The sequence below is a fragment of the Achroia grisella genome, unplaced genomic scaffold (assembly GCF_030625045.1).
Source record: "Achroia grisella isolate CSIRO2021 unplaced genomic scaffold, CSIRO_AGI_Agris_v1 utg461, whole genome shotgun sequence".
Classification (NCBI taxonomy): domain Eukaryota; kingdom Metazoa; phylum Arthropoda; class Insecta; order Lepidoptera; family Pyralidae; genus Achroia; species Achroia grisella.
The window spans coordinates 2,220,528-2,243,653 of record NW_026712871.1 but is presented as its reverse complement, the minus strand read 5'-3'; the positions used below and the strand labels follow the sequence as shown (position 1 = coordinate 2,243,653).

At 33.9% G+C, this 23,126-nt stretch overlaps 2 protein-coding genes across 2 annotated transcripts in view; one reads left to right on the top strand and one right to left on the bottom strand.

The window, feature by feature from the left end:
- The first annotated feature begins 5,796 nt into the window (after positions 1 to 5,796).
- Positions 5,797 to 23,126, top strand: part of LOC131845238 (spermine oxidase-like) — a 29,970-nt gene continuing 12,640 nt past the window's right edge. The window contains exons 1-2 of the mRNA XM_059194278.1: positions 5,797 to 6,069; positions 22,326 to 22,499. Coding sequence (XP_059050261.1) covers positions 6,035 to 6,069; positions 22,326 to 22,499 — 209 coding nt within the window. The 5' untranslated portion in view covers positions 5,797 to 6,034. The remainder of the gene's footprint in view (positions 6,070 to 22,325; positions 22,500 to 23,126) is intronic.
- Positions 10,781 to 14,317, bottom strand: LOC131845234 (uncharacterized). The gene is made up of 3 exons (XM_059194275.1): positions 14,263 to 14,317; positions 12,637 to 12,793; positions 10,781 to 11,045 (listed from the first exon to the last, which is right to left on the bottom strand). Exons 1-3 carry the CDS (start codon positions 14,290 to 14,292, stop codon positions 10,834 to 10,836), a joined length of 399 nt encoding a protein of 132 aa, XP_059050258.1. The 5' UTR covers positions 14,293 to 14,317; the 3' UTR covers positions 10,781 to 10,833.

Genomic DNA, 23,126 nt, shown 5'->3' with positions numbered 1-23,126 from the left:
TGTATATGTATATAGATATATTGTATAGGCAGCGCGCATACGATCATAAATATGTCACTTTGTTGTCTTATATAAAATTAAATTAGATAATCATTTGCTTCGTACATTTTTTAAATATACATAAATATATTCCAGATAAAGCCCATAGACTATTGACAATAGAATGTAATATAAAAGAACTATAAATTCAAATACAAATTTATTTAGGATATAAAATACATTTCTGAAGTGTTGTTACTGGCTAATCTATACATATAAATAAAATTGGAGTGTCTGTTTGTAATATTGAAATAACCGTTTTTTACTACATGCATATGAATATAAATATGGTACATACACCAAAATAACACTTTTTACCATTTTTGTCTGTCTGTTTGTTTGTTCCGGCTAATCTCAGAAATGGCTGGACCGATTTTTATATGGAAGTGTCGTCATAGAAGCTTGAAACCTATTTTTAGGCTTTCGATTGAGTAGTATCGAATTCTGTAAGGAAATTTGTTTTTGAAGCTAGAACGATGAAACTATTTTATATGGCTTTTATTGGGTTAGATTATTACGCAGGCGATGTCGCGAGTACAGCACAATAATTGAGTTAGCAATCAAGTTTGTCTATGTTTGTCACATTCCTAAGAACAAGAATAAGACAGCAATCAAGTTTGTCTATACCTATTTGTCACATTCATAAGAACAAGGACTAGACAGCAATTCAGTTTGTCTATGTTCGTCACATTCCTAAGTACAAGAATAAGACAGCAATCAAGTTTGTCTATACCTATTTGTCACATTCATAAGAACAAGAATAAGACTGCAATCAAGTTTGTCCGTATTTGTCACATTCCTAAGATCAAGAATAAGACAGCAATCAAGTTTGTCCATATTTGTCACATTCCTAAGAACAAGAATAAGACAGCAATCAAGTTTGTCCATATTTGTCACATTCCTAAGAACAAGAATACGACAGCAATCAAGTTTGTCCGTATTTGTCACATTCCTAAGATCAAGAATAAGACAGCAATCAAGTTTGTCCGTATTTGTCACATTCCTAAGATCAAGAATAAGACAGCAATCAAATTTGTCACTTTTCTAAGAACAAGAATAAGACAAGATTCTTATTCTTGGCTATTACCACAGATAACATAATGTTACATACTATTACCACAGGTAACATAATTATACATACTATTACCAGTGGCACTCAATGAGGAAGTAGCCATTATTATTGCTAAAAGTTGCATATAGATGGCGTGATTGGTATCGATGGAATTCTTCATAGTTTTGCAAACGTTTTAAAAAACAAAACTGTGTTTTCAAAAATGTTTAATCAATTTTTAAAAAGTTATATATACATGTTAAAATGAAATAATGCGTTTAGAAAAGTAATTTTCATATATTTACTCATTTTGTTATTTTCCAGTACTTAATTACACTTTAATCAGTGCTAATATGGGGCTCAATGTTTTCAAAATGCTTTCATAGATGGCATTGTCGTCATTTGTATCGGCCTAATTAAATGTCTTTTTTAAATTTTCCAATAATAAGCACTTAATATATTATTATTGTAAATTAAACATATAATTTTTTTTTAAGTAAATTAAAAATAGCCGAACAAGCAAGTAATACTATTTCCAATAATACTTATGTATGAAGTGTTGTCATATTAAAAATAAATACATGTATTATCGATTTTTTTTAATAATCGATAACAGGATTTTATTACAGCGCATTATTCGATGATGCTTTTAATGAGTCGTTGTGAACAGTAAATTTTCATTATTATGTATTATAGCAGTGTTCCGTTTCAAAGAACGGAATATAGTAGTACATTATTAGTGTCGTTGGTTATTTACATTTGTACTGAATAATCGATTACATAATAATTTAAAATATCGAGTACGAATCGTAGCTGTCTTCGAATACTGGCAACTGGTAAGATTAAAATAGTATTTAAAAAAAAGAGACAAATCGACCCTAACTCGAATACCATAAAGTTGATTTTCCTTTCTCATTAATATATCATAGCAGTTTGTTTTTAACTTGCGTATGACTCTGTGGTATGATGTTTAACGTGTATTGTTATTATACGGTGCATACATTTCAAAAATTATATTTTAATGTAGGTACATACATTTCATACATGTCAAAAATTATCTTTTAATGTAGGTACATACATTTCTTTCATACATTTCATACATTTCAAAAATGAACTTTTTATGTAGGTACATACATTTCTTTCATACATCTCATACATTTAAAAAATTATATTTTAATGTAGGTACATACATTTCATACATGTCAAAAATTATCTTCTAATGTAGGTACATACATACATTTCTTTCATACATTTCATACATTTCAAAAATGAACTTGTAGGTACATACATTTCTTTCATACATCTCATACATTTAAAAAATTATATTTTAATGTAGGTACATACATTTCATACATGTCAAAAATTATCTTCTAATGTAGGTACATACATACATTTCTTTCATACATTTCATACATTTCAAAAATGAACTTTTTATGTAGGTACATACATTTCTTTCATACATCTCATACATTTAAAAAATTATATTTTAATGTAGGTACATACATTTCATACATGTCAAAAATTATCTTCTAATGTAGGTACATACATACATTTCTTTCATACATTTCATACATTTCAAAAATGAACTTTTTATGTAGGTACACACATTTCTTTCATACATCTCATACATTTAAAAAATTATATTTTAATGTAGGTACATACATTTCTTTCATACATTTCAAAAATTATCTTTTAATGTAGGTACATAACACCCCATGTCAGACCCCTTGTATTTGGAAGAAACTTAAAAATAATGCCAAAAATATTAGATGAATATATTTTTAATACGAATATTGTTTTATTTTTGTTCATCAACTTTATCCCTCACTAACAATACTAGTAGTAGTACATAACCTGGTTTATACCGCTAAAGATATTGAAAGATATACGAGTAATTCAGAATGTTATCAAGTTCAAAATAAGCACACATTACTTGCTTAGATAACAGAGTAATATTACTCGTAATAAAAACATTTGTAACACCCATATGTATACTACGTATGTATAGTAAGTACTTACGCTGCGGCGCCGTGAGACTCGTCTACCTCATCTACTAACCAATAGGAGCGCGCCTCTCGTGTTTCCAGAAAGTTCGCGACTAACGGACGATATAGTAGTAAGGCAATGAGTGTCTCAGTGACATCATTATAATATTTTCTCGTTAAATTTTATTGTAATATACACAATTTCGCACTAAATAACGTGTTACCCCGTTACACATTTCTAATAATGAAAAACCTAGACCAACCCTGTTCACTTAATCTTACAAGATCTGACTTTAAAAATTACGATATCCTCATATAGCCTTTCATTTCCCCTTTCAATACTTTTTCGCATTAAAAAGTAGCCTTTCTCAAGGTCTACATTATCTGTCTACCAAATTTCAATTAAATCAGTTCAGTAGTTTTGGCGTGAAAGCGAGACAAACAGACAGACTGAGTTAATCATTTATAATATTTGTAAGAATATCGCTATTAAAAATAGGGGTTGGTGAAAGACGGGTGAAAATTTAGGCGTGTATGTATTTTCAATGTAACATTATAAATAAATAAAAAATTGTCCATAATACAAAAAAATATTTTTTCGGGGTAGGCCACCCCTATGACTTAGGGGTATAAAAAATAGATAACAACCCTACCTCAGACCTGGCAAGTATACATATCAAATTTCATCAAAATGTGGGAGAAATATGGCAACTAACACTGTGATACAAAATTTATATATAAGATATAGCGGAATTCTCATTAGGGAAAAGAGGGGTACATCGTAGAATACATGAGGTATATACCAGTAAATTAATTGTAGCTAAAACCAGTCTCTTACACATAAAGATTGAAATAAAAAATCATATAGCCCGATTTTGATACGTACGAGTATAAAAGTATCAAAATCGGGCTATACGTATAGCGCAGACGCGTTACAACATATCAAAAAAATAGGCATGGAATGTAAAATAAACCATAACATAATAGGTATATACATTGGCACATAAGCCATATCTGCAGAGTGTCGGCTAACGATATTATACCTACATATTTACATTGAATCTTGAATCGTCCCTAATGAGGTACACGATACAGTTACCTACATATCTATTATATACATATCTTTGCAAAACAGATGTCATGTAGACTGAATTGACTGCCATCTATTTTCATGCTATATAAGCACCCACTAGTAATCCGAACTGCTTCAGATCTAGCGACATCTAGCGGCTACGGTGGCGAAATAAAATAGCCCGAAGAATAGCCCGAGTTAGGAAGGAACCATTTTCTTGTATGGGATGGGGTATCTGTATGTAATATTATGTTATCTGTGCTATTACTGACTGTATCATGATTTGATTGTAGGTATTCTTAGCGACCGGAGCCATACTGACTGGGTCACTAACAGTGGTGCAAGCTGTGATCCTGCAGCAGTCAAAGGTGAATGTTTAATTTATTTTTTTTATATTTTTTTTTTATTGGATTATCACAAAAATTAAAAGCATATGCACACGGAGTGTTTAAGCTTATTTGTGTTCACGCCAATGACCTCATATACGGTTTTAGATGTAACGTGTGTAAGGAGCACTTGATAAGATGATGACTTAGGCTTTGAAGCCGGCTACCGCAAGGGAAACCCCAAGTAGCGCCCGTGACTTGTGACACGGGTGTAGGTTTAAAAGGCCCTTTTAGAATGCATTAACACTCACCTTCACTACTTGCAGCTTCCCCCCAGGCTCGACTAAGACTGGGATGAACCTATTCCTAATACAATTCACTTTAGTATCCAAAACACAACCGGCACGCTCTGCACTCGTCGACTGAATGCCGCGGCTCACCCAACCAAAGAGGATTATTCAACTACCGACCTCCGTATTTATAGACGGAAGTTAGTGTAGTAGGGAGAGAACCGGAGGTAACGGTTATCTTCTGACAAACAACGTGGTTCGGTCTATAAATACTAGATGGCGCTATTTACCAAATAGATCATATTAGATACTCAATTATATTCATAATCTTACACGTGCGTACTCTTATTTAGATATATAATAGAATAGAAATAGAAATAATCTTTATTCAAATAAACTTAATATAATCACTTTTGAATAGTCAAGTTTTTTTATTCTACCGCTTATTCGGAATGCAGATTCATCACAAGAAGAATAAGCAAGAAACTTGTTTGTTGCTCTTTTTAATAAATATTGATTTAATTATATTTACATTAACAAGGATGAGGCATGCGACAATCAACATGGAAACCGTTACGCACTTAATCTCTGTTCAATCAGATAACATTGTCAGCGCTATGAATATCAAGTTAGATATTTTCTACAAAAACATTATTATCATTTATAAATTCTTAAATAGAATAGAAAATTATTTATTCAAATAAACTTACATGGAAACGCTTTTGAATAGTCATCACATTTTTTTAATCTACCGCTCATTCGGAAAGCTGTCATTACAAGAAGAACGAGCAAGAAACTTGCGTGTTGCTCTTTTAAATAATCTGTGCCTACACTTGTAATATTTCTGTCGACACTTGAGACCCTTCTATTACTTTACGTCTCCACTAACATAGATTTAAGTTAAGTGTAAAATCATTCTACGTCCCGACTCCGCGTCCACTGTACGCGTTATTAATAAGCCATATAGCACACTACCAATAAACTTAATAATGTACAATAAATAGTGCAATTATTCTACCTGTATACTCACTACCTACATACTACAATAAATAATACATTATGTAGCGACACCTCATCACAACATATAACGCTACAGTTATGAGAATAACCACCACGCTACAAATCCTTGTAACTTTATTCTGTTCACAGGAAATTAATATAGCTCGTAAATTTATAGTTTCCGCGTGGTTTGTATTACCTTTAGTCCATTTGACGTTATTCAGTCTGCTCTACGATGGACTGCTACGCTTGTTGGAGCAGACCAAAGTTATATGTACCTACATACAACTGAAACCGACCAATTCTGGTAAGAGAAACGTTTTTTAATTTCCTATATATTTTATGCCTATTTCTTGTTTTATTATAGTTTTTTTTTTAGTACATTAATATTTATGATAATGTAATAGGGCTGATTACAAGCTGTGGTCTAGTTACATGCGTCCTCGCGTATGTCTCTGGGCAGTGCCTGAATATCAGTGGTTTGCTGCTTGTATGCTGCAAACAATACACTGAGGTGCTGCCTTTTTACGTATGGGCTATGCACACACACTACGTTACTCATACCGTTTTTTGTTATCTGTATTGCATTTTATTTTATCTGTATAATTGTTATGTATTGTATTTTGTTTGACTTCACTAATGTAATGTGTATATCTGTTTTTATTTTTGTTCTCATTATTTCAGTGCCTTTTGTGTGTGTGTGTGCCTTTAACGTGAATAAAACTTTTATCTATCTATCTATCTATCTATCTTTTAAAAGCCTATTAACCTTATTAAAGTACGAGCATACGGCGCGTTTACTTGCTCTTACTGTAAAACTGTAAATTTATATATAGATATAGATTAACAGTTTTACAGCAAGAGCAAGTCAACAAACAAACAAACTCTTCAGTATAATATTAGTATAGATATATAGATATTTATACTATGTAGTATTATAAAGTTTGTTTGTTTGAACGCGTTAATCTCAGGAATAAAGATACATTTGATTTGATTTGATTTGATAAGCGGTCTTGACTTCTATGTTCACTGTACTTATAATTTATAAGTATTTGTAATTTTACCTACATGATTAAAGATACATTTGATTTGATTTGATAAGCGATCCTGACTTCTTTGTTCACTGTACTTATCTTATATATAAAATTTTCGTGTCACAGTTTTCGTTCTCATACTCCTCCGAAACGGCTTGACCGATTCTCATGAAATTTTGTGACCGTATTGAGTAGGTCTGAGAATCGGCCAACATCTATTTTTCATCCCCCTAAATGTTAGGGGTGGTCCACCCCTAATATTTATTTTTTAGACAAAATTTTTCGTTTCAATTTTTTTATGATACAACATACAAAAATGCATACAATCCTAAATTTTCACACTTATATCATCAACCACTATTTGTATAAAATAAAGTCGCTGTCTGTCCCTATGTGTATTTAAATATTTAAAACTACGCAACGGATTTTGAAGCGTGTTTTTTTAATAGAATGATTCTAGAGGAAGGTTTATATATATAATACATGTACACCCGTGCGAAGCCGTGGCGAGTAGCCAGTAATTAATAAACAAATTACTTCCAGATGACGTGTTCAAGCTGACCAAGCGTGTTTACGATATGGTACGTGCTCAAGAGCCACGTATGTCTATATACGACATATATATATTCGACAGTGGCTTCATGCTCAAGTTGGCTGCCTCCATCTTTGTATATATAACAGTTCAAGTGCAATTCGCGTTGTATAACCGGAAATATGGTATAGTTAATGTGATCTCACCACCGGTTGTGTAATGATTAGCTGTGCCCGCGACTTCGTTCGCATGGTTATAACAAACAGTATCGTGATTATCTTTGGCACGCCCTCAAATATGAATAATTTTCCCCATTTTTGCAATATTTTATGCTAAGCTTCTATTGGTGGTAACTTAATGTTAGCTTAAAGCCTTGCTCGACAAATGGACTATGGAACTGTAAAAAATTTTTCAATTCGAACCAGTAGTTCTTGAGATTAGCGCGTTCAAACAAACATATCTTCAGCTTTGTAATATTAGTATAGATTTATATATTAAACTTGCCGTTACCTGCAACTTTGTCTGCGTGGAAATAAAACAGAAAAAAATCTTAAATAAATGTAGGTTATGTTACTTCTTATAACATTTGCCGTTGCAAGAACAAATAGATAGACAGACAAAAATGATTAAATTTATGTTTTTATGTAAGTACTTAGTAAAAAGCTATCATTTTTTATTAAAAAAAATGAAAGTAAGTCTAAGCTATTCGTTATAATAATAATCGGCGAGTAAAAGTCAAGATCAGTTTAGCTTATGTTATCTGTGGTTTAGCCGAATCAGAGATTACCAAAAACAAAGAAGAAAAAATAAGACAGATACACAGAATTTTTTTTAAATTAATGAAATGATGTAAGTACCTTATACGTATAGTTTCATATGTATTTAGTAAACATATATTGAAATTTCTAAAATAAAATAAGCGTAAGTTGCTTTTATAGCATTAGCTATTTGCGATTGAATGTCCAATCAAAATCGGTCTAGCCGTTTCAGTTAGAGAGTTTCAATTTCAGTTTCAGTCAGAGATTAGCAAAAACACACATACAAACAGACATTTTTGTTAAATTTAAATTAATGTCTTGCTACTTTTAAAATATAAACAGACACTTGTACAATATATTGATTGAGCATTGATTGATGTTTTTTTTTTATGTAATTGGGATGGGAAACCACCTGAATAGCCTGACATAAACAGCCCTATGAACATCACGTTATCACGTGACGCTCGTGATTGGTATCATGCATTGTCATTCACGAGGACTAAGATGTCATGCCTTTTATCCTATAATCTCTAATTGCACTGTCTAATCTGCACCCTAAACCTGAAACACAACTTACAAAGCATGCTGATCAGCCAAGCACAAACGAAATATCTCGTTTGGAAAGTACACACTACCCTGAGGAGATATCGGTCCTAAGAATATCCTTCAATTCTTGTCGCTGACGGGTCTAGACTGCGTAGAATATAGAATAGAATAAAATAGAATAGAAAATCATTTATTCAAATAAACTTAATTTAAACACTTTTGAACAGTCAACATTTTTTTTAATCTACCGCTTATTCGGAAGGCTGTCTCATCACAAGAAGAATAAGCAAGAAACTTGTGTGTTGCTCTTTTAAACAATCCTTGTAAGTATACATTTTACAAGTCGAAACGTAATAAATAAATACAAACAAATACAAACTACCAACCAGCACTAATTTATTTAGGCTCAAATATAAAAACACAATAAGATTGAATCAGTCGTAGTGATAAGAAAGAAAGAAAGAAAGAAAGAAGACCTGGTATAGCAATAGTAAAATGCTTAGTAAAATGAGCGAGAACAAAAGATCTATGTAGGTCGCAGTGCTACAGGTTCTCTAGCTTCGAGTAATAGCACAATTTTTTCAATAAATAAAACCTGCTTGGCGGCTGAAATAGGTGAGACTGAGGAGACGTGTTTTTAGAAACTATCTCGGTTCTATGCTGTGAGCAGTTCAAAATATTACTCCGACAACTTCTAGAATCAATGTGGCATGAAAGTGACTTCAAACTTTTATTAACTCTTCGACAAGTCATCATTTATATCTGCCAGTAACATGATATGCAAACTACCAAAACTAAATACAAACTAGATATGCAAATAAAGTTGAATCCCGACTATTACTTCAGACTAGCGGTGCCCACGGTCTTCCGCGTAAAACTTATGGCCCACGCTGATGTATAAACTATATTATTGTAAAACCCATTCAATAGATTCTGTCTGAAAGAGTCAGAAACATCCATCAATGCATCCACACTCACAAACTTCTTATATAATTAGTAAGATAAATCAGGAGAATTCACACAGCGCACTTTACGATTGGTGTTTCCTAATTCCTTCCAATAGCGATGCCCTTCGGCTCCCAAATAAGAGGATTTCAGTAGATCCTGGAAAAAAAATTCCTTCGCCTACTATGTCTTTTTGATAGTCCTGCAACTTACCTGCAATTCTTCTAGTGTTCCATGAGCACCCATTTATGGCCGGCGATAACCATTTACCACCGGGGAAAAGGTGATTGTTAGTAATGTGGATTGATAACCCCATTGCTAGCAATGTACCATTTCAGGTCGACCTCCACGCGGTTCCCCCCTGTGAAGGATGGAGATTAAGATGACGAGCAAAAAGTAAAACGGCACCGTTGTAGTATGTAGAATATTTTTTGTATTAAATTGACTTCTGTCATATAAAAACAATATAATATTATAGAAAAACATAAACAATAAAAAAGGTATAAAAATAGTTTGCAACACCCCCTGAAAAACAATCGTGTTAAATTCCTGGTGAATTTGTCACGATGGGCTAATTGACCTGACCTCATGCTCATCTTGTCATCCTCCACTGGTGCCCCGCCAGCGTAAACCGTTAGCGCAGGAGGGTGCACCATTCCATTATCATCCATTAAAAAAAAACCATTTACCACCATTGGTGGGAAGAGAATAATGTACCATGTCAGGCTAACTTCCTGGTAATCATCGTGATAAGTTCCTGATGAATATGTCGCGATGACCTACCCTCATGCTCATCTTATCATCCTTCACTCTAGATACATAGTCTAACATTAACGGCTAAAATGAACTACATGAATACATGATTTTTGATTTCATTTACTCCAGATACATAGTCTAACATTAGCGGCTAAAATGAACTACATGAATACATGATTTTTGATTTCATTTACTCCAGATACATAGTCTAACATTAGCGGCTAAAATGAACTACATGAATACATGATTTTTGATTTCATTTACTCCAGATACATAGTCTAACATTAGCGGCTAAAATGAACTACATGAATACATGATTTTTTATTTAATTTACTCCAGATACATAGTCTAACATTACCGGCTAAAATGTCCTACATGAATAAATGATTTTTTATTTAATTTACTCCAGATACATAGTCTAACATTAGCGGCTAAAATGAACTACATGAATACATGATTTTTGATTTAATTTACTCTAAATACATAGTCTAACTAAAACATCACATAACTGGTGTAGCAGTAATGTTATGATCGATCCCATATTTGCGGTCATACAGCGTGAATTGTACCAGCACTGTTATGTACACGAAAATGGAGGCAGCCAGCTTGAGCATGAACCCAGTGTCGAATAGGAACATGTTGTACACGGATATTCTGGCGTCTTGAGCGTGTACAATGTCGTATACCCGCTTAGTTAGCTTGAAGACATAATCTGGAATGGATTCTTTTATATAACAGCTTTTTATACAAAAACAACTGTTCCCGTAGATTCACCCGCGGGACATTTAATATTATATTAATTTATGTAGTTATAATAATAAAACTCTTTATTGTGTACACAAAAAATAATGAGAAAATACAGTAAATAGTAAAATAATAACAAAAGGCGGTCTTATCGCTAAATGCAATCTCTTACTGACAACCTAGAAGAGAGGACTTATGTACATAGAATAGGGTAGGTGGCACACATAAGACACTATTTATTATACTACTAGATATACATACTTACATTAGGGATAAATATATAAACCTACATATATACTACATATTGGAAGAAATGAGAAAAAAATAAAATAAATTAATGTACTATGAAGAGAGATAATGAGATCTTAGTCTATTTTTAAATGATGCATATGTTTGAGCTGATCGAATGGAGAGTGGTAGAGAGTTCCAGAGGCGAATGGCTTGGACAGTGAAGGAGTTGGAATAATATGTGGAGGAGTGAGCAGGGATCGTCAAACATAGGCTTCTGGTACTACGCAAAGCAGAACCGGGGGATTTAATATGAAATTGGAACTTGGTTTTTAGTTATATTGTTTTATCTATTTAACTTTTTTCTAATTTATTAGTTTTGCAAAATGTCGGATATCCATGAAGCATAATTTAATTATTGATAATGATAATTAAAGGTGCCTTTGAAATATAAAGCATAATTTTTAAAAGTAAGTGACATAGCAAAAATCTTACGCGCGCGCTGAGTTTGCGCGCGTTCCTGATCGCACGATTGAATAGGTCATGGAATGGCAGCTAAAGGACCGTTCAAGTACGTAAGCAGATTGATTGCAATTATTTACCCCCATCCCCTTTTTCTGCAAAAGTAAACAAAGCTCTTACCTCCTCCCCACATGCTTATGTAAACATTTTGCAATTTTTTTTTTTTTATTCTTACATTTATTTAGGGACTTTTATCATAATATGATAATGCCAGTCCCATCGTATCTTATTACTAATCTTATCTTCTACTGCACAATGAAAATAAAAATTTTGCTGGCGATGATACAGGATCAGATAGTATACCGTGGTACATACCAACATCAAGCCGATTCAGTCCAATTTTTTTCAAAAACAATTCCCTTTTAACAGCGTCTCGGACACACTCCATTAATATGTGATGCAGATCTTCTATAGTATTGCATGTTTCGCAGTTGGGGGAATTCGATTTATGCATTAAAAAGGCAAATGAATTTAATGGATAATGTCCGGAACGCAGCCTTAATTTTGCAATTATATATTGTTTTTTTTTAGGAAAGACAATATGACGGTTGCCTTTTATGTAAAAAAGTAAATGCCTACCGATGACGTAATCATCATCTAAACTCTCAACCCCCATGCCAAATAAGCAAAGTGAAGACTACAATATGACGGTTGCCTTTTGTGTAAAAAAGTAAATGCCTACCAATGACGTAATCATCATCTAAACTCTCAACCCCCATGCCAAATAAGCAAAGTGAAGACTCCCCGGACCCCCATAGTGCTTACGTAGTACTTGAACGGCCCCTACCTCCTCGAAGTGTTCCTCTTACCAGAATTGGTTGGTTTCAGTTGTGCGTAGGTACATATAACTTTGGTATGTTCCAATAAGCGTAGAAGGCCATCGTAGAGCAGACTGAACCAGACCAAGTTCATAAGGGGCAGAATGAACCAACTAGTCAGTATGATCTTCCGTGTCATATCTATTTCCTGTCATACAAATGAATTGTGTATTTAATATCTGATCCTAATAAATTTGTGCCAGTTGTTGGTTTGAATAAAATGTGCGTACATTTTTTTTTCTTACAGGACAATTCACACAACGCCATCTAGTCCCAACCTAAGCAGAGCTTGTGTTATAGGTATTAGACTAATGTTATAAATACATGGAATCCTTTTTTTTTTCTTGTAAATAAATACATATTATACATAGAAAACACCCAGACCGATACAAACAATCATACTCATGAATACAAATGTTTGTACCGTGCGAGGAATCGAACCCACGACCATCGGATAGTAAAGCGGTGTGCAAAACCACTAGACCACCGAGGCTGTCATTTATAATTGGAAAAGTAAAGTTATGATGATTATTTAAAAGAGCAACACGCAAGTTTCTTGCTCGTTCTTCTTGTGATGAGACAGCTTTCCGAATGAGCGGTAGATTAAAAAATTAGTAACTATGACTATTAAAGAGTTCTTAAATTAAGATTATTTTAAAAAATGATTTTCTATTATGATTTTCTATATTCAAACTCGTCTTCAAAACTCAGACTGTAAAAACTTGTCTGCGTCGGTACCTCAGTCTCACCTACTTCAGCCACCAAGCAACTTGCTTTGTGAGCTGTATTTGGTTTGGATAATGATATGGCTATGGCACAGATAATATTATATGCTATGGTTTCCGTTTACCAGCAGATGGGCTGTATGCTTGTTTGCCAACGTCCCAATATAAAAAAATACACGTAGACGTCTGGGTGACCGTTATGAGGTGTACTATCTGATTGTAAGTCATATAAAAGTACTTTTATTTTTTTTTAAGCAACTTACTACTTATCCTTTCCACTAGTGATCTGCCAGTGTATATCATTAACTAAGTGGGGATATCGTTTCAGATTTATTCGGAAAGACAACAAAGAAAAAAAATTTGATAAAGAGTGACGCCAAAGTCTCCATATAAAATATTCCGTATTTTGCATATAAAAATTTCACTGTAGACCACCTACAGTAAAATGAAGATTTGGTATTGGGATATGCTTTATAATTAGCAGGATCGTTTGTCCAAGTACCAGTTATAAGGACCTTGCCTTCACGAGATATGTCACTGGCGGCACATTGTGACTCCCAAACTTTTGGTACGCTATATCTTGGGAAAGCAAAGTCCTCTAGAACCTGTACTTGGACATATTCTAATAAGTATAAAATCTAGCCTAAAATCAATAATCCGTCCAATTCAAACGGGGATCGAAATTACGATGGCCTGAGCCGAGGTTTGAACCCATAGTGGTGCCCTAAAATTAAAGTCGTATCCATCAGGCGGGAATTGGCCTTCAGCTGCTCCATAAGTCCTTCCTTTGGTTTGGAATCGTAGACCACTATGTAAAATGCGGGCTAAACTTGGCGTGACTCTGTGCAATGCTTTCCTTTACCCAGTGGTGAAACAAAAAAAATAAACGTACCTTTGATTTCTGCAGGATAACGGCTTGCATCACGGATAATGAACCAGTCAGCACGGCCACAGTTGTCAATATAATCTGTGATTTATTATTATTGCATAAGATTATTTTGTTGTTTGTATTAATCTGGAGATTTCTAAGTATATATCTTTAAGTATTTCTGTCCCTTGTCTAGTGCGTACAAATCTGCTTAGCTCGAAACTAGATGGCGCTGTGTGAATTGTCTACGGTTATCTACATATTAATAAGTGAAGCAAAAAGCTTGTATGTCTTTCCTGTGATATTTCATTTCACTTCTTTGTTTTCGCCTACATTTTGTGCCCTGTAATTTGTCTGGATTATCTAATTCCCCCCTCCGATCAATCCTCCGTCCAATTCAAACGAGGATCGAAATTTCGATGGCCTGAGCCGAGCTTTGAACCCATAGTGGTGCCCTAAAATTAAAGTCATATCTATTAGGCGGGAATTGGCCTTCAGCTGCTCCATAAGTCCTTCCTTTGGTTTGGAATGCCATCTGCACTCGCCTCCTATCGTCCAGTGAAACTGTAAAGGCCACGAAAAACCAACAGCATTAAAATAGATAAAAAAATATGAAACTTCGACTATAACAGTTAATAAAGTAAGTTTTTAGTGATTTAAATAGCTGAGCTACAGTTACCCACGCAGCCCTACCTCGATTTAATGATTATGTAACAAAATACATATTTACATGATTAATGCACTTTACTTCACTCGTGTTTCAACTCACCAAAAATCTGTAACAACGCCCCAAAAAGCGCATTTGTTCGTAAATCTGCCTAAAAGCTTCAAGAAAAGTACTCATCCCCGCTCTAGTATGGAGAGTGACGAGGTCATTGTAACTATTCTTCCAGAAGATTCCATCGAAGAGGAACACGTCAGGCATGTACTCCGGGTTCATGTTTGAATATTTCATGATGGCCAGGTTCAGATATTTTATGCGCATACTTAAAAATGAGAAACATACATACGCATGACAAGCATCCAACATCATAGACAATGCTAGCCACAATATAAGTGAAGCTGAAACATGAGTTTCCATGCTCAAATAATCAAAATATATAATATTGAAGGAACTAACAAGTACAACATTTCCAAACATTATTGTTATTATAGCATTATAATGAATTTTCTTGACTCGGTCTCGCATAAATTTTGTTTCGTCGATTCCTAAAATGGCGTCAATATCAACAAAATGGTCGATTACATCTTTGCAATTATTGTTGAAAAATGTTATTTCTCCAGATAGGAAAAACAACATTAAAGTAATCTCAATACATATATGGCCCTCTTCCACTAAAATTGATTCTTCTATAACCACTCCTTTGTACCATATGATCGAAAGTGACACAATTTCTACAAGCATCGTAATGCAACCGTATATCAAAGCAAATGTGGATCCGTTTACGACTTGTTTCTTCCATACCTTCACCCGGCAGAAGCCAAAAAGTCGTGCAATCCAGAAATATATACTATTGTACATTTGGTTGTATTCATCGATGAGATCTATCTTATCCTTTACATGCATGGTGGACGTACTACCAAATTGCTTGTGAATTCCGACTAATGTTGTTATTATTAATTGATATTAATACGTTTTGACTAATCTATCTATTACTTTAGAATTCATTAAGTACATTATAATTATGTCCCTTGATAATTGTATCTCGAACTTCTGAATGACTGTACATTATTTTATTTTAAAGTTTAATTGCATACTATAATAGATGAAATACTTATAAATAGATATGCATTTATATATCATTGCTATATATAATACACGCTATGCCCGCGGTTTTACCCGCATGAAATTTATAGACTATTTGGTGTCCAAATAATTATAATCTCAGGACAATTCACACAGCGCCATCTAGACCCAAGTTAAGGTAGCTAAAGCTTGTGTTATGGGTACTAGATAACAATCGATATCGAACAATAGATACAAAAACATAGATATATTTTATTCGTAAATACATACAGATTATACATAGAAAACTCCCAGTCCGATACCGACAATCATACTTATAGAATAGAATAGAAAATCATTTATTCAAATAAACTTACATTGAAGCACTTTTGAATAGTCATAACATTTTTTTTTAATCTACCGCTCATTCAGAATGCTGTCTCATCACAAGAAGAACAGGTAAGAAACTTGTGTGTTGCTCTTTTAAATAATTTATTCTTACTTACAATTTAAGTTTAAGTGTGTGAATACAAACCACCGATTAGCACTAATTCAATGAAATAATAAAATAGAAAAAACATTCAATATACAATAACTGGTTAAACAATTAATAAGAGAAAATAAGTCATAGTGATTAGAGCAGACCAGTCCACACAAGCAGCACCCGTTCACGAGTATGACGGTTGAGTCAGCCACCACTGCGCTCGACCATATTTTAGGGAGCCCAATGACCTGGCCCACCACGCCGCTACAAGTCTGGACATTTTAGTGAGCATGACTACTCAAAACACCAGACCACGTCATAGCTACTCACAATTGCCATTTGATGGTTATATTATTCACATTTCACATAAGAATGCCTGCGGCAATCAATACAAAAAACGGTACGCTTTCATATTTCTAAAATAATTGAATCAAGAAAGCAATGAGATAAACAAATTATAACGTTGTATGCTAATAAACTAATTATGAATATAAATATTTGTGCAGTTGCCAAGAATGTTATAGAACCTTGACATATTTTTTTTAACACCGGGCAATTAACACTGCGCCATTTAGTCTGACGGTACGCAGATCTTGTGCTATGGGTACTAGACAACTGATATAAATACTTAGATAATTTTTTTTAAATACCTACATAATATACATAGAATACACCCAGACCATCAAATGAGCAGCCCAGAATTACGTGTCACGGTTCTGTCCGCGATGAACTTTTAAACTACTGATTGAATACCCGATTGTTAATTTGATTTGCACATTGTGTGCAATTTGATCTACTTGAAAGATAGGATAGCTTACATCTCAATTTATAGTCACAATATTATTTTATTCAAGAACCTTAGCCACAGCAGTCCGTGGCCGGGATATATATACTCACGATCTACCAAATCGACTCAAGCGCTACCTCCTACATTGACATAACAAACATTTAATGGTAGCGGTTTAACAGTACATTTAGTAAGTAAGTAAGTAAGTAAGTAAATAAGTAAGTAAGCAAGTCATTTATTCGCATTACAGACAGATATGCACATAACAATAAAGCCCCAGTGATAGTAGTAGGCTGCGCTGTAATATGCCTTTTTTCAGTAGGCATGCAAATTTTATTAATAAACCTAATAATTACATATATTAATATCTACATTACAACAATTAGATTAATATTACATATTTAAATTTATAGATTATTAGCATTATTACAATTATTATTACATTATTATTTATAATATTTATAATTGAAATAATCGTCCAGAGTTTGGTTAATTTATTTTTAAAATTATCTCCTGTTAATTCTATTAGATCTGCGGGTAACAGTGCCATGTAAAATACATTTTTTTGAAATAGGGTTAAGTTACTTTTGGGCAACACTAACTTAATTTTTCTGGAGGATCTTACATTATTTTTTATTTGACAGTGGGATGTAAACATAGATAAATTCTGTTTTACAAACATATTTCAAATATGTATAGACACGGCAAAGGAAGAATATTTAGTTTTTGATACAATGGTCTACATGAATCTCTATTACCTAAATTACATATTGCTTGTATACATTTTTTTTGAGCTTTGAACACAGTTTCGATCTCAGTGGAATTGCCCCAAATTATTATGCCGTTTAATTGTAACGGTAACTAGTTGTTGATCTCTAAGTGAATGCTCCAGTCTCTTAATATCGTCTGTTTACTCGGGATATATCCCGACTGCTGTAGCAGACTGACTCAAGTGAAGTTGGGAAGCGATTACTCGCTGACTAAATCTCTATTGCAATAAGGCAACAACTTGAGCGGATCCTTGAGGTGTGGTATCCATGGTTTCTTGAAGACAATGAATGCAGTTTGTTTGTGTATCGGTCAACTGTTGGAAAGTGACTGATGAAGGGTGATTTTTTTTTTTCGGACTACGGCCTTTACAGCTTACAAGGATTATTTAAAAGAGCAACACACAAATTTCTTGCTCGTTCTTCTTCTTCTTGTGATGAGACAGCTTTCCGAACGAGTAGTAGATAAAAAACTAATTGTTATGACTGTTAAAAATATTTTTTTTCGGACTACTCTAATGCTGTTGGCCGCAGATGGCCTTTACAGCTTCACCGGACGTTAGGGGGCAAGTGCAGATGACACTACAAACCAAAGGAAGGACTTATGGAGCGGCTGAAGGAAGTCAACTCCTGCTTAACTGATACGACTAGTCTGAGGGCATCGCTAGGGGTTCGAACCTCGGCTTAGGCCGTCGTAATTTCGATCCCCGTTTGAATTGGACGGGGGATCGATTGGAGGGGATCACTGAGGCCTTCGATTGATATTTCTACATTTGTACCAGGGATGTTAGAGAGCTCCGTAACCGTAACCGAAATTATCGGATATCCGTTATAAAAAACTATCCGTAACCGTAACCGAATCCGAAATAAAAGTTTCGGATAATATCAGATAGGGGTGGAGACTAATGGAGACACGTTATGTAACCGTTTTATTAGCTGTTTGTATTTTATTGAAATTCCTTAAAAAATTTTATCCGTAACCGAAATTATCCGAAACTGACGGATAATCCGAAATAATTTCATATCCACATCCGTATCCGTATCCGGTATAATAATCATTCCTATATCCGAAACTTATCCGTATCCGAAATTTCATATCCATAACATCTCTGATTTGTACAACATTATAATTAAAACTGACTCTATAAAATCGAACCCGAGACCACGTTAGCAACAGCCCTACCATTATCACTACACCACAGAGCTTGTTAAATTCAAATCAAATTTCGTATAAGGTCAAAGAGCAAGTTATCCTATCGCAATAATTAGTGATATTTCACGTTAGTTTGTTGAACATCGCCATGGAGTGCAGATTATCGTTTGGTTTAATACTTTGTTGTATTGTAGGACATGTGTTTGCAAATAGGTAAGTTAAAAAAACTATAATTATATCCTTTAATAAGAATAAACATCTTTATGTATCTCAAACAAAAACTAATACAATTGATGCCCATCTATACCTATAAATAAAATTGGAGTGTCTGTTTGTAATATTGAAATAACCGTTTTTACTACATGCATATGAATATAAATACGGTAGGTACATATACCAAAATAACATTTTTTGCAATTTTTGTAATAAAATGTTATTTTCGTACGCTGTTGTTTTATTGGCAGGTAGCTGTCCATCAGCTACTAAGGAGTAACAGGCTATTTTTATTTTAGGAAAAAAAATATTAATGCTATTTAAATCAAATAAATAAATATTTATTTAACACATTTTGTAACAATATATGGTAAATGTACTCTTTTTTTGTAATTGTTGCATTGTTTAGAATTCATTTTTTGTTTGTTTAATATGTGATTAAAGTTTTTTTTAACTTCTACCGTATAAATATAATTTCATTTCACATATAATATATACACAACCTTGAAATTCTCAGGATTTGTACACCATAAAGCTACAAGGGTACGTAATTTTATTGTTTACCTTATCTACCTAGTGTATTATCACCCTGACCTTGACAATGATTGATTAAGACATGATGAAAGAGGTCATTGTATTGGTCCAATCTAGAATAGATAAGGAGTTGCACCAATTAACAATAATTAATAAGAGGAAAGGAGATCAATTGCACTGTGTTACCGTTATAATTATATGCGCTGTATTTATATGCCAGTTTTGGTTGTATATATAGGAAATCAGGTGGCAATAATAAAAACAGTCAATCTATATGCAATTTAAATTTTAGTTTATTCAAAGTTCCTCTTTGCTGCAACTCCAGCGAGTAACTAACTTTCTGAACCGATTACTCCTTTTTAAGAAGAAGGCTAGTCGTTTCAGTCCTTTCCTCTATCTATCATTACACTAAAATTATACAAATTAGTGGAACATATAATACTTAAAATAGTTTTAGAAAATAACATAATTATTTAGCATTTCCTTGTTGTACTTTGTATTATTATTACATTTTTGTATTATAAATAAGTTATGAAATAAACACGAATGTCTCTAATCTAACTGATTGCAAGATGGCGCTGTATAGTCAGTATAATACTTGAATAGTTTCCTGTTTACATATAATATTATTTCTTACATATATAAGTAGTTTATTCTAATAAAAGTAAATTACAGACATATAAAGTATACATTACTTTAAAAGAGTATAAAATAATCACAATCAGAAGTACAATAGTTTATAAGAATGTCTGCAGAAGAAGCCATTTTGTCGTTAGTTATTTTCCCGCGCAAACGCAATGCGCCACAGATTCACAATCGCACGGCGCGTAGCCGCAGTAGGTACGAGCGCGTCATGGCAGTATGTGATGTTAATACTATGAGTATTAACAACTGTCCTCCTTAGTACAGACTCTTCTTTTGAAGAAATTGATGCACCTGCTTGTCCTAATGGTTGATGCTGGCGCCTTCCATTTGACGATGATAAGATGAAAGTTGAGTTAGATCATCTCGACAAATTCTTCAATAATTTGTCATGATGGTTTCCAGGGTGGACCGTCGAGGTCAACCTGATATTGCAGACTTGTGCGTCAAAGCTACCTTCTATTATTATTATTATTACTAATAATTACTGACAAAACCGTACATCACAATAGACCCGACATAACATTACACGACAAAAAGTATATATAGTAGATATAGCCATCCCAAACACACACAATGTACAAAGCACCGTCAATGAAAAACTAACAAACTATACAGATCTAGCGATAGAATTAAAAAACAATGGAAAGCACACACCATCCATATAGTACCAATAGTTCTATCATCCACAGGAATTATACCAAAAAGTCTTAGCAAACACGTAGACACGTTGCAGATTCGTCTACAATAGAACCATTACAAAAAGCCGTCACTCTCAACACATACCGAATAGTAAGAAAATTTCTTTCTTCATTACTTTTATCATCATCATATAAAATAAACTCATCCACGCTTGGCTTGGCTATTACCCCCGTAAAAAGGGAGAGAAAGGGGCTGACTCAGCCGATGCTGTGAGCGTAACATTTACACATAGGTACGCCCAGCGCAGGTTTTCAGTCAGACATGTAATGAAATATATAATTATGCGAGTTGCTTAGTAGTCCAGAAATTAATCATTTTAACAATTTTTTACAAACAAAACATAGAAAATTCAATTAAAAACGAGATATAAATGTTCAAATTCAAATTCAAAAATCATTTTTTGTAGTATTATGTAGGACATTTTAGCCGCTTATGAACGTCAAATTTTTACATTATATTTTTTTTTTCCTACCGTATAGTTCGGTATATAGATCCAATTGAGAAGAACTGGTATGAAAATCAATTGAATAACTTTTATTTTTAAAATCCAGTTTATTTACAAAGCATAGGTATTTATATAGGTGTCTATGTCTAACATTAAATGAAAATCCCGAACATGAAAACTATTGCCATGGACGCTCGTCATTCAAGTAATCGTTTAGTGAGTTTTGCTCAGTAAATATGATTTAACAGATGGTTTGAATTTATTTTAAGCGTAATTCCAACATATCCTTTGGTATCTTATTGTAAATTTTTATACCTATTCCCATAAAAGACCTATTGACTTTTTCTAAACGATACTTGGGGATAGCAAGTTTGTCTTTAAATCTAGTATTAATATTATGAATATTGCTGTTTTTTGGAAATAAGTCAAGATTTTTATGAACATATAGGATATTTGAATATATAAATTGAGAAGAAACGGTGAGAATATTTGCCTCTTTGAATTTCTCTCTTAATGAGTCACGACTCTTCATACAGTAGATCGCTCTATGTAGATGAAATATCGCATTGCAAAATAAACAAATAGGATGTGTAGCTGGCTGAGAAGATGTACTATATTATTATATTGTCCACAGTGCTAATACATATGACACGATTGTCATCGGGCTTGGATCAGCAGGCACCACTGCAGCGTCGACCCTCGCACGAGCTGGTCGAAGAGTGCTAGCGCTGGAGGCTCAGGATCGAGTGGGGGGACGAGTCTACTCAGTGCCGTTTGGTGATGGAATTGTAGAGCTGGGTGCTGAATGGTAAGTTCTTCGATTGTGCCATAACTTTGGGGGTGGCGGACAGGGTAATCGCCCGGTACTTCGCTTTTACTCTCTCGCATAACAACTAAAGCAAATAAACAACCCTTGAGTGGCATTTTGCCTAGTGGCAAGTTGCAAAGTCTGGGACCTACCTCACTTTTGCAGAGGCTTCGTGTAACAACTAAAGCAAATAAACAACCCTTGAGTGGCATTTTGCCTAGTGGCAAGTTGCAAAGTCTGCGACCTCGTTCTTGCAGAGGCCTCGCGTAACAACCAAAGCAAATAAACTGTCATTGAGTGGCGTTATGCCTAATGGCAAGTTGCAAAGTCTGAGACCTACCTCGCTTTTGCAGAGGCTTCGTGTAACAACTAAAGCAAATAAACAACCCTTGAGTGGCATTTTGCCTAGTGGTAAGTTGCAAAGTCTGGGACCTACCTCACTTTTGCACAGGCTTCGTGTAACAACTAAAGCAAATAAACAACCCTTGAGTGGCATTTTGACTAGTGGCAAGTTGCAAAGTCTGGGACCTACCTCGCTTTTGCAGAGGCCTCGTATAACAACTAAAGCAAATAAACAACCCTTGAGTGGCATTTTGCCTAGTGGCAAGTTGCAAAGTCTGGGACCTA